At 48.7% G+C, this 13,310-nt stretch overlaps 1 protein-coding gene across 1 annotated transcript in view; it reads left to right on the top strand.

Annotated features, from left to right (window-relative positions):
• AFF3 (ALF transcription elongation factor 3) overlaps positions 1-13,310 on the top strand; it is a gene marked incomplete at both ends in the record, with an annotated part of 555,587 nt that overhangs the window by 512,345 nt on the left and 29,932 nt on the right. The window contains 2 exons of the mRNA XM_082851313.1: positions 4,257-5,336; positions 9,868-9,992. Of these exons, the coding sequence (XP_082707439.1) occupies positions 4,257-5,336; positions 9,868-9,992 (1,205 nt within the window). The remainder of the gene's footprint in view (positions 1-4,256; positions 5,337-9,867; positions 9,993-13,310) is intronic.

The raw sequence follows: 13,310 nt of genomic DNA, 5'->3' as shown, positions 1-13,310 counted from the left end.
CCTCCTTTCCTTCCTGGAAATATCCTGGGGCCCTCCTATTATCAAGCAGGAGACCCTCATGATATCCCAAGGCACCTGCATTCTCCCCCTCAACGTCCAGCACTGGACACCCACTTGGCTCTCCTGAGTTTCATACGAGCTGTTGTTTATGGCCGTGGCTGTAGAAAGCCACTGCATTTCACATGAATCACCATAGTCTAACCCCTTGTCTGCAAGCTAGCACGGAAGAGACCCCATCACTGCAGATCCCCTCTCTGCGGCCTGACGTTTGCTTGCTTCTCCTCAGCCTAATTGTTTTCATTTGAGTTGTATCTTCTTTCCTGGCCTGGGACATCCTTTCACGCCAGAGCTTCACAGGGGGAAGCGCCTCGCCCTTCAGTTAGCACGTTTACACCAGCACACAGAGCTCCTTAGACCGGTGTTCCCCAAGTAAAGGATGCTGCAGGGACAAGAAAGAGCCTGGTCACAGGATTTTGAGGAGATCCAGAATAAAGTAGGTGTCACCTGTTTCTTTACCGAAGGGCATCATTCAGCCCTTAATTTTGCTCATGTAAACGGTGTTCTCCATTGTGGCATTTCCCAAATGTATCTGACCACGGAATTTTCTTTATTGGGATATATGAACTCAAAGCCACGGAAACTTTTCTTTATTGGGATATATGAACTCAAAGCACATTTTGGAAAATGCTGCCCTAGATTGTTCTTGAAAATCAGCAGGTACACGATACAAGTTATTCATTGATTCAATAGGCTTCTCCTTAATTAGGCATCTGTGGGGTATGTGGCAGTGGGTGCTCTGAAGGGTATAGATGAAGTGGAGACTAAAGTACACAGTGGAGAGCTTATACACTGATCAGAGGGAAGATTGATCAGAGAGGAGAGTCCTGGATGGAAATACAAAGCAGCAAGCCAGGAAACAATCAAATGCACTGGGCAGAAACCCTGATGGACAGCTCAGGAAATGGACCAGAGCCAGCAGCGTGGCAGGAAAGGAACCCCAAGCCCTGAGTTCCCCCTCCTCCCCTGCCACCTAATTCTTGGCTGTTTGAGCTTCCTTGGCCACAATTGTTTCATCCCCGAAATGGCGGATAATCCTATGCCGTCTAATCTGTGACGTTGTTCTGAGGAATAAGTGATACAAATGGAGTGACAGCTCATTGTGAGTCATTATTAGGAGGAGCAGAGTCATAGCGTGCCGTCCCCCTAACCTATTACGGGTCCTACGAGGGATACAAAGAAGCAGAGACTGGAAAGCAGTGTTGGGCTTTGTTGAAGACACAAGATTTATATACATGAAATGGCTATGGACATCAAAAGATGAGGCATTAAGGATAACAGAAGGCCACAGGTGTTATTTGGAGAGTTAGTGGTGTCTCCAAAAATCAATCTAATTCTATCATTTTAGGTTGAAGACTGACATTTCTCAAAAGAAACGAGGTCCCTCTTTCGTGAGGCTACACCAGAGAGTAATGGGAGACTGGCAAGGCAGCAGGGGAGAGAATCTGGTCTTTAAGCCCAGACAAATGTGGGTTTAGCCTTGGTGGTGCCTGGTAGCTCTGCAGCTTTGGACATTTCACTTAACCTCTCTGAGCCCCATCTACAAACTAGGGGCGACAGTATTTCTTACCTGTATGGATTCAGTTAGATGATACATATAAAGTGGGAGCACATTGTAGGTGTTCTGGCAAGGAGAGATGGCTGTTAGAGGATGGATGCCCGAGGAATTTGGATTTTTGTTTGAGGGGCAAGAGGAGGTCCTTGTAGATCCTTTGAGAAAGAGAATGTGATTTAGTGATGTGTTGAAAATGGTCCTTCAGCCTCATTTCTTCAGCTGTGAAGAGGAGAAAAAGTGTCCCTAGAGCACATCAGGCAGTGGGCCCACACTCAAGTGCTTCAGTTCTCCCTTCACTGTTAATGCTCCCTCCAGGAAGTTTTAGTGGGAGTCTCCCCGTGAGCCGCTGTGTTTTAGCTCCAGGCACACGTCTGTGTTCTCCCACATAAGAGATGTGAGGTGTGGGAGGCCCAGGATGCTGGGGATGAGGGCGAGCTAGCGTGAGACGTGGTGCTGGGGCCAGTGTGAGTGGCAGGCTCTGCCATAAATGGTCCACCCTCTCCCCGTGTGTGTCCCCTTCTGCAAGGCCACTTCAGCATCCATTCATATTACTGGGCCCCATTTATCTGGGGAAACTGAGGCACAGAAGTCACTGGCTCGCTGGTGGTCCGAGAGAAATGGGGTGGGGAGGAGACAGCCTCAGAGCCATAGCTGTGTTTGCCACCAAAGTAGCCTTCAACCACACCCGGCTAATCTCAGGGCAGGCGAGAGCTTCCCCTTGGCGAAGAAGAGGTCCTGCTGCCCTGCTTCCTCTCTTGCGTCACTGGCGGAGGATGGACCAGGTCAGGTGTGCTCTGCAGGTTCCATTGTCCCCTATCTCTGGAGAAGCCAAATTAAAGCGAGGTCAGAATTTACACAGGACAACTCAGAGGTGCAAAAAAAGACGTATCGTTTTGTTCTTTTGCCTCTTGCTTTGGGAGCCCTGGTCCTTTGGACGGCGTGAAAGCAAACGAAGCAGAAAGTTAAGTCACACAGCAGACTCCCTATCAGGGTCATGAGAGATTCCCCTTCCACACCTGTATCCCAGGGGGAGGCTCCCCTTCCTCAGGGTGCCAAGGAAAGGGCCTGGAATCCCCATGCTGGCCTCCACTGAAAGGTCTCTTGTCATTCCTAGTCCCTGGACACCCTGCGCTCTGGTTCCCTGAAGTGTAGACAGTCTCATCTGTTTTGGGGGAACCAGCAGGATGTCCACGGTCCCTGCCACAGCTCCAGTGCCTGGTGCCCACACTCTGTGGCCACTTCATCTTGGCCCCAGGCCCTGCTGGCCCATTAAAGGCTTCCCATCTCCATAAGCTGTGCCCCAGATGCCTCCAGACTCAGCCAGGACCCTTGGGTCTAATATTACTGCCCTCCCCTCCCTCCCCTCCCCCAAGATCCTTGCTGCACGTGGCTATGCCCCAAGTTCTGCTCTTAATACCAACCTCACTGTTGAGAACCAAATCTTGATACACGAAAGGAAGCTTTAGGAAATTATTATGTTAGAAAACAGTGGTTTTCGCCTACAAGGTTGCCTGACTTGCTCTGGGCTTTAACCAACCAAGTTTGAAGTGCAAAGCTAAGCTGATTCTTTATTTTAGGCTGGGATTTAGTCTTCCCCTGGATCATCAGAAGCCATGAATTCGTAGGGTAGAGACCATAGGGAAGGAAAAATACATCACCTTAATCACTTCAAAAATTTTCCCCATTTCACCTATATTCACAAATTGATAATACTCTAGCTAAAGTTCTATACTTATCAATATACCTCTTTTCTATTAATAATCACAGATGCTGGATAAATGGACTTTTATTAGAAATCAACAACACTTACTCCCTGTAAAAGCATCAGTTCTTAACCTTTGAATAAAACGTAGCTGCCTAGAGATAGGAATGAAAGCTATGTCCCTCTCCTCGAAAAATGCGTCTACATGACATTTCACATTCTGTTACAGGGCATTCACTGACCTGCCCCCCCCCAAGTCCCCACCACCGCCCCCACCCACCCACCCACCCACCCCCCCGGAGCCAATCTATGGGCCAGAGTTTAAAACCTGAAATGTCCAGGATTTGCTTTAAGGTAGCAAAACTGCTTGCAGGAAAGGTTTCCATTGTCACCTCCTCATCTGAAATATTTCGGGCAAAGTGTGACGGATGCAGGTTGAGGATGGACAAACCAAGTCCAGCCATCAAAGTGCACTGGGCACACACAGGTAGTTCTTTGGGAGTTTAGTTTCCACTCAGTCCCCTTTTCTAATTCCGCCCCCCTCCCCATGTTTTAAGTCTCACAAAAAATGAGTGCTTTGACACTCAGGGTCTCCAAACTACACCCCAGTTAACTTTTGTGGACTCTCACGTTTATGTATGTCTGTATAAATATAAAAATATATACATTGTATAACCCTCAAAAATGTTGTAAAGGGGTCCTAATGAAGCATAGTGCATCGGCCTCCAACTGCTGCACTGGCATTTCAGTGCTGGGGACCAGGAAGCGGGCAGCATCTCTGCATCTTGTGTGCCCACTGATGCTGCACACACCTACAGCTTCCATGTTCCTTGTTTCCAGCCCATCCATTGTGTGCCCTAAGTCAAGAGGAAAACAGCCAGGCCCCTTTTACGTGAGCCCATCATAAAAGATATTTGTTTGTCGCTGGTTTTCTGCTTTTAGGCCGAACCAGCGTCCTCTAACAAGTGGCAGCTGGATAAATGGCTAAACAAAGTTAATCCCCACAAGCCTCCTATCCTGATCCACAATGAAAGCCACGGGCCCGAGAGCAATCAATACTACACCCCGGTGAAGGACGAAGCGCCCGACGGCGGGAAGCTTCCCGACAACGTCTGCCCGACCAGCCTGAGAGACAAGGACATCAAGAGCGCCTGCAAGGAGGAGCAGAGGCCGAGGACCGCTAACAAGGCCCCGGGGAGCAAAGGGGTGAAGCAGAAGTCCCCGCCCGCGGCCGTGGCCGTGGCCGTGACCGCCGCCGCCCCGCCGCCCACGGTGGCCGGTGCGCCCGCCGAGAGCGCGCCCGCGCCTGCCCGGAGGTCCGCGGGCAAGAAACCCACGCGGCGCACCGAGAGGACCTCCGCCGGCGACAATGGCCACCGGCCCGAGGAGCCCGCAGCCGCGGACGCGCTGGGGGCGAGCGCGGGGATCCCCCCGGAGCCCCCCAAGCCCCGGCCCTGCGGCAACAGTAGGACCAGCCACCGCAAGGAGCTGCGCTCGGCCGTAACCGGCGAGAAGCGCCGCACGCGGGGGCTGAGCCGGATCGTCCCCAAATCCAAGGAGTTCATCGAGACCGAGTCGTCCTCGTCGTCCTCCTCCGCGGACTCGGACCTGGAGTCGGAGCAAGAGGACTACCCTCTGTCCAAGGCCACTGCCGCCTCCGGGAACGACCCGAGGCTGAAGGAGGCTGCCAGCAGCATCAGCGGTGGCGGCCCGCGGGCCCCTGTGGGCTCTATCAACGCCAGGACCACCAGCGACATCGCCAAGGAGCTGGAAGAGCAATTCTACACACTGGTCCCCTTCGGCCGCAATGAACTTCTCTCCCCGTTGAAGGACAGTGACGAGGTCAGGTCACTCTGGGTCAAAATTGACCTGACCCTCCTGTCCAGGATCCCAGAACACCTGCCCCAGGAGCCGGGGGTCCTGAGCGCTCCCGCGGCCAAGGACACTGAAAGCGCCCCGCCGAGCCACGCATCCGATGCGCCCGCAGAAAAGGCTTTGCCAAAATCCAAGAGGAAACGCAAGGTAGGCCTGGAAACCCGAGGGGCTGAGGGCACGGCGGGAGGGAGGGCTTTCCCTGAACTTGTGGGCAGTAGGTCTGCTGGTCTAGAATGTTCCCGGAGCAGGAGTTCTATGTGACTTTCCTCAACAAACGTTCATAGAGCACTTTATGTATGCCAGATACCTTTGTAAGTACTTGACATGTATTAACTCAGTTAAATCCTTAGCACTGCCCAATGAGGGAAGTATCCTTATTATTGCCATGTTATAGATAATTAAGGTCCGTTTCACTGCATGTGGAAGTAGGTGAACGGGAAATCTTCTCTGAGTGTGTGTGGAGAGGCAAGCTGGAGGCTGGGCCTGTGAGAAAAGCTAAATACGGGTGAACCCCATTCTTTGCTGGAAGGGGTGGGATCGTTCATTGACTTTAGAAGCCAGCAGCCTCAGAGAGTTTAGTAAGGCTGTGACTGGGGTGAGGCGTGAATCCGGAAGTGCCTAGTGGGGACCGTGGACGACGGGGCCCTGGGAGGGGACACCAGCCTGGTGCATGAGAGCCAGCGGCTGGCACTCCCGTGGCATTGATCAAGAGAACTTTGTGGTGGAGACGGGCTGGGAACAGGGCCCTCAGGAGGGGGGACTTTTGAGTAATCAGAGGGTCAGCGATGAGGTGGCGCCAAAGGAGGGAAGCAAGCTGAACAAAGGCGGGTTGAACGAAGTGAGACCAGCAGCTCAAGTACTTGGAGAGCAGGATGTTTGTCAGGAAGCAGACCCAAATGCTCGGCCGTTTGGCCGTTTTTGAAGATTTTTGAGCATAGGAATAATTTAATCATAATTTTAAACCAATTTTGAGGATTTTTATTCCCTCCTGTTACTACATCTTCAAAAATAACTTGGACCACAGTGGAAAACACAATGCGTGACAAGCCAAAGATTGTAGTCATCGTGGATGGTCCCAAATTTAGGACAAAATCATTCACAACAGTTAACACGTATATATGTCCCCTTGAGGGATGCTGTTTTTGTACATATTAAGTCGTCTATAAAATCCTTACAACTTTATGAAGCAAATATTATCGTCATGCCCATTTTACAGATGAGGAAACTGAGGCTCAGAGTGCCTAAAGGGACTTGCCCCAGGTTCACATAGGTGAGAAAGGGCAGAGCCAGGAATGAAGCCTGGGTCTGTGGCTCCAGGGTCTCCCAGTAAAAAGTCAGCATGAGGTTTGTGCAGTATTTTCCCCACAGGGCCCCTGCTCAGAGGGCTCTGTACTTGGAGTTTAATGCTTGCAGTTGCCATCTTGGAATTCTTCATTTTATTTTTGAATTTGTGTTTAGTAAGTGAAGTGCGGTGGGACGATAGAGCCTGCGCGGTCCCACCTCCTGCCCATTTCCCAGAACAGGTTCTGCCTGTCCCGTGGCCCCTTTGCACTCCTAGCCCTGTGCAGCATCCCCATCCAGGGGCCAAGGCACAGGCCTAATGAGGGTCGGGGTCAGGATGGGCATCTCCCCACCCCCAATCCCAGTACTCAGGGGTCCTCCAGGGGAGATTGCAGTCCAATCCGCAAGGGGTTGCCAGTTGGCCTTGGGGAAGGGGAAACGCCTAACTGGACTTCCTCACCCCTTGACCCATGGGTTCCACAAATGGCTGGCGGGGGAAACCCTTCACTGGTGGGCTGCGCACAAGCGCCCTGTCGCAGGCCCAGGCCCCCAGTACTTGGGAGTGTCTACACATGCCCCCCAGGTATCCCTGTGCCTCAAGGAGCACAGTATGAAATAGCAAATAAACACAGCGTGACAGGTCAGGAGAGAGACTTTGAAAGACACGAAAATGTTTCCGACTTTAGTACTTTATAATGTTAGTCTTTAGCTGCTTGCTTTTTTTTTTTTTTGAGGTATAATATAATGATTTGATATTGGTTTATAAGTATCGCAAAATGATGACCACAGTAAGTCCGGTTAACATCCGTCACTGTCCATAGTTACACATTTCTTTTCCTCCTGGTGAGAACTTTCAGGATCTCCTCTCCTGGCTACTGTCAAATATGCACTACAGTATTATTAACTATAGTCACCATGCTGTATATTACATTACGTCCCCATGACTTCCTCATTTTATAACCAGAAATTTGTACCTTTTGACCTCATTCATCCATTTTGTACTCCCCCCAACCCCAGCCAGTCAGCAGTCTGACAGCATAAGCTGGGAGGAGGTTTGGTTTCTGTTTTTAGATTCCGCATGTCAGTGAGGTATTTGTCTTTCTCTGTCCGACTTGTTTCACTTATCATAATCCCCTCTAGGTCCATCCGTGTTGTTGCAAATGGCAGGCTTCCTTCTTCTGTTGTACGCACATATATGCCGCAGTACCCTTATCCATCTGTCTAGCCGTGGACATTGGCTTCCTCGTCTTGGCCGTTGTAAATAACGCTGCAGTGAACATGGGGGTGCAGATATGTTTTCAAATGAGTGTTTTCGTTTTCTTTGGATAAATACCCAGAAGCCCACTTGCTGGATCATGTGGTAGTTCTATTTGAATTTTTTGAGCAACCTCCATCCTGTTTCCACAGTGGCTGCAGCAATTTACATTCCCACCAACAGTGCACTAGGGTTCCCTTTGGTCCACATCCTCACAGACTTATTAGTTTTAGTTTTTTTGATAATAGCCATCCTGAAAGGTATGAGGTCCTATCTCATTATGGTTTTGATGTGCATTTCTCTGATGATTAGTGATGTTGAGCATCTTTTCATGTACCTGTTGGCCGTCCGTATGTCTTCTTTAGAAAATGTCTAATCAAATCCTCTGCCCATTTTTCAACTGGATTTTTTTGTTTGTTTCTTTGCTGTTGAATTGTATGAGTTCTTTATATATTTGGGGTATTAATCCCTTCTCAGATATACGATTTAGAAATATCTTCTCCGATTCAGTAGGTTGCTTTTTCATTTTGTTGATGATTCCCTCTGCTGTGCAGAAGCCTTTTAGTTTAATGTAGTCCCACTTGTTTATTTTTTGCTTTTGTTGCCTTTGTTTTTGGTGTTAAATCCAAAAAAATCATCACCAAGACTGACATCAAGCATCTTTTCCTGCTTTTGGAACAAGGCTCCCAGCATTTTCATTTTGCACTGAATCCCGCAAATCACGCAGTCAGCCCTGGCCTCCTGGGTGACCTTCCCTTCTGTGAACTTCAGTTTCTTTGTTTGTAAAATGGTGACATCTTTGCAGGGGTGTTGTCAGAGTCACATGATATAATGCAGTAATGCGGGTTAGCTCACTACATACCTACCCTCTTTCCTTCTGTTTTCCTCTCATACCCTGCCCTCCCCCTTACTCGTTGGATTGGCTTGTCCATCAGTCCCCAGGTGATTAATTGATTAATGAGTGAATCAGCCAGTCATCTGGAGATGGATGGATAAATGGACAGGCTGATGGAAAGAGAGAGAGAGAGGTATTTCAGAGATAGAAATTGATAAACATACAGATAGATTGGAAATATATATAGCTGTATAGGTATATGTAGATAGAGAGATGTGCAAAACATATACATGTATATTCCATAGTATTCTGTATTTAAATAATTTTACTATTCATGGGCTTTTTTATTTTAACTTACAAAACTTCATTTACACTAAGTCTCACACTCAGCTCTCCTCATGAAATCTACTGAATCATCATTAAACTCACACAGAGAAGCGAAAGAACATTTTCACAGCACTCTTTACTCAGTATCTGAGGTGTGAAGCCCTCAGTTTTGGGTGCTGGAGGTGGGACACCGCAGACCTGGCTGCCCAGGGTGCAGAGTCGAGCCCTGCCAGAGCCCTGGAAGCCAGAACTGGGGGTTCAGAGCTTTGGCTTGGACCCTTACGGGGGCACAGTTTCGGCGTGAGCTGCTGGGGTCCTTGCAATAGAGGCTGTGTAACAATCCCAGCTGGAGAGAGAAGGTCAGAATTTCTCTATCTTTGGTGCCGGTGCTTGTCTCCTGGAAAGCTCTGCTGAGAGCCCTACATGTGCCTGTACTGCGTTGCTGCGATCTCACCAAAAATGGAATTGGGTTGAGTGCATGTGCCTCGTACCCTAGTACACGCCTAGGTTAAATACCATCGTGGAAAACAAGAATCCAGTCAAACTACTGTTTTATAAAAATGTCCTTTGAGGCCATGAATTTCAAAAGAAAGGTCCGAGCTTGTCACTGCCCTTACAACATTAAGCCCAGGATAGGTCGCTGTGCCTCGTTTGGGTACCAAGAAATGCCAAAGGGAGGGGTGCTGAAGCTCCCGTGGGACTCCAGAACAGGTCTTCTTTGGAGGGTGGAATCTGCCTGTGGGTAAAGAAGTGTTCAGTGGTGATCTTCGTGTCACGCTTTTTCCTCTCAGTAAGCCGACAGATTTCTTCCTTGTTCACGGAGTCGCTGATGGGGAACCCAGGCCAGGGCCGAGAGTGCTGCAGCCACATTGGTGCTCGGGATGTTGTCCAGAGAAGCCCGGATGAGCTGGTTGGCGATGGGAGCTCGCTGTGGTCCCTTGAAATCTAAAGCTGACTGGCTTTTGCTTCTTCCCATGCAGTGTGACAGCGAAGATGACTGCCGGGAGATCAGGAAGGCTCAGGGAGAGAAGGAGAGCTCTTCACGACTCACTGCCTCCGCCAGCAGTACTTTGTCCGCAAACCATTGCAACGTGAACGTCAACAGGTACTCACGCTCCCAGGAAGGCAGAGGGAGCTGGAGGCGTGTCTGGGTCTGAGAGGCACATGCCTACTGGGGGAGAGTCGGATTTTTGAGTGACTGCTCTGCTCTGGGTCTCCATGCTGCCTACCAAGCCTCTTGGGCTCCTTAATCAATAAAAATTGATAAGAGGCCAGACAAGAAATTCAGACAAGGCTTTACTGGGGCTCATGCTGTAGCACGAGGGAACAAAGACAAGTAACAGATTCCCTTGCACGCTGTCTGATGGGGGGCCAGCTGATTCCTTAAATGGGGTGAGGGTAGGGTGGGGCCAGGGGTCTGATTCCTTCCTAGGGCGGGGCCGGCTGATTCCTTAAATGGGGTGAGGGTAGGGTGGGGCCAGGGGTCTGATTCCTTCCTAGGGCGGGGCCAGCTGATTCCTTAAATGGGGTGAGGGTAGGGTGGGGCCCGGGGTCTGATTCCTTCCTAGGGTGGGGCCAGCTGATTCCTTAAATGGGGTGAGGGTAGGGTGGGGCCAGGCTGGAGGGGTGGCTTAGGAGGTCTGCTCACCCCCTTGTTGGCGCTGAGTGCAGGGGGCGTGCGCAGTAACCTACTTTTGCTCCTGACACCCTGCATTTTTGCTCCGGACTCCTCAGAAGTGGCAGTTGGGTTTTTGGTCTTTTTGTATCTTGTTCCTAATTTGTTCCAACTGCCCTGTGCATGCAGTTATTTTTGGTCCCTTGTAGTTTCTTTGTATTTGGTGGCTCAAGGAGATGTTTGTCCAGGTGCAAGCACTGCAGCAGAGGGTCCCAGGTCCCAGCCTGTCTCATGCAGACTCCTTTCCCTTGGTTTAACCCAAGACTAACCAGTATGCCTGGACGTGTGCTTCTTGTCACAGCTCCAGGTGCGCTGGAAGTACTTCTTTATAACAAAAGACCAGTTACTAGTTGCACGCAGTTCTATCCTTTCAAAAACACACCCTCCACTCTGAAAACTTACAAGCTGAATAAGCTTATTACACCAATGAAAAATATAAACTTGAGCAGAATCTCCATATGACACACCTAAAGGCGTTGGGTGTAGACTGAATTTGTGGTGACAGACAGGATCCGGGTCTCCAAGGCGAAACAGCCACCCAGTCCCTCCTCTCAAGGGGTTCCAGAGAGACCCACATGGCACTGAATCCCCTCTGTGACAAAGGCTTCCTAGCAAAGCAAGGTCCCAGATATTTATTATAAGTGAGCAGCTTATCATCAGTCATGGAAGTCCTCTCCATTTAGAAATAGCACAGCTCAGAAACCACTTTATCCTCTGCTAAGACACTCCTCACTCTCCCTGACTGTGTACATAGAATTTTTAAGGCGAGATTAATGTTTCAGCGCAACACATAAAAGTGTAAACTGAAAGGTTAGGAGAAGATGTAGAGTAGTACTAAAACCCGGAGAGGAAATTGGAGAGCGAGGGCACCTGAGCACAGGCCCACTGCAGTGTTAGAATCACCTTGGGAAGAAGGGCAAGAGCCCTTGAAGGTCTGAGCAAGAAAGAGCAACACACACAAGCTGCCCGAGCCCACAGTCCTCTGGGCCAAGCAGATGGCATCCCAAAATACTGAGGAAATGTGAATGGGGAAAATACGGCTCAAAAATTTCTTTTTTTTTTTTTTTTTGCCGTACGCGGCCTCTCACTGCTGTGGCCTCTCCCGTTGCGGGGCACAGGCTCCGGATGCGCAGGCTCAGCGGCCACGGCTCACGGGCCCAGCCGCTCCGCGGCATGTGGGATCCTCCCAGACCGGGGCACGAACCCGCGTCCCCTGCATCGGCAGGCGGACTCTCAACCACTGCGCCACCAGGGAAACCCTCAAAAATGTCTTATGAAATGTGTGATAGAGTTATATATGTGCTTCTTTGTTCATGCCTTAAATAACCTTTCTAGCAGATCTAGTAATGACCATAATTTCTAGTAGTGATGAGTGTAAACCATATTTCAGGATGTCTGCCACAACTGGTAAGGCATGAAAATATCTGTGATTTCCACTGGTGACACAATCCCAGGTCTTGCTAGTAGTACTCCTGCTAAACCACCACTATGGTTTCTTGCCTTTGTTCGTAATTAAAGGAAATGTTCAGTTTCAGTGAGAGGTTAAGGAAAGTGAAGATGCAACTTCTTTCCCATGCAAGTGCGGGGACCCCAGGATAAGAGCTCTTGCTCTAGAGTTTTTGCTGGCAGAGCCTCCTGGCTCTGATAGTTTCACTTATGTTAAGTAAGGACTCAACGCATATGAAAGTGCTTTGAGTTTTTCTTGGAAAGGTGGCCTGTGTACCTCTGGAATTGTGATTACCACTGTTAAGCTTTACCTGTGTAATAAGACAATCCTTCTCATATGGTGATTGCCCATCCAAAGATGCGATCCCAAGAACGTTTCAAAGTTACTTTGGTCAACCTGAATAGATAAACTTATAATGATGAAGAGGAAATAGTCATATGTTCGTGACACTATTTAATGTAATAATTTAGTTTTCTGCAAACATTTAAGATCATGTAGTATGTAAAATAATTGAGACTTAGAAATAAGACTTTTTCACTCACATGTCAAGAAAGTTATATTCAGACGGTTCATATCCGTCTTCAACATCAGTGTTTTCATCTTCACTGGCTGAGCCACTTTTGACTCGTCCAAGGCAGTTTTCGAGAACACACCTTCTCACTTCTAAGTTGTTGGATGCACAGCACTTTTTGAACCAGAAAGTTGTCATCAGAAATTCTCTCCCGACACAGATCTGTTTGTATAACATTAAGAACCTTGGCTTCTCGTTTGTTCTAGAGGCCTGTGTTTGTAATTTCTACACTGTGACCACCAACTAAGGAAATTGCTTAAAAATAAAAAGTGACTTTACTGGCTTGTTTGCAGTGATAGTCAACACATGCAATTAAGAAGTCACAACTGCGGGAATAATGACTAAATCTTTGTTAAATGAATTTATTTTAACTGACTCTACCAGGTGACTTCTAGAAGCATCCCAAATTAGCAATGATTGAGTTTATTTGAGGCTAATGTGTCTTCCCCCAATTTTTGTTTCAACGGAGAGAGCCCTATCTACATACTGTACATTGCAAAGACTCAAATGTGACTCCCTTCTCTGGTGGTCTTTGGCGGGGTGTGGGGGGATTTATATTCAGGCATAGACAATAGTTTGGAAGGTAAAATAAGGAGCTAGGAATCAGAAAATGTCATTTCTAATGACAGTTTTCTATTCTTTGTTTATTCTGATCCATGCCTGGCCACCTAACAATTAGAAGGTGGGTTCATGCTTGATTATTCTGTGATTCTGTTATTCTCCATATAAT

Source organism: Leucopleurus acutus (genome assembly GCF_964270905.1).
Source record: "Leucopleurus acutus genome assembly, chromosome: 12".
Lineage (NCBI taxonomy): Eukaryota > Metazoa > Chordata > Mammalia > Artiodactyla > Delphinidae > Leucopleurus > Leucopleurus acutus.
This window is presented reverse-complemented; position numbering and strand designations above follow the sequence as displayed.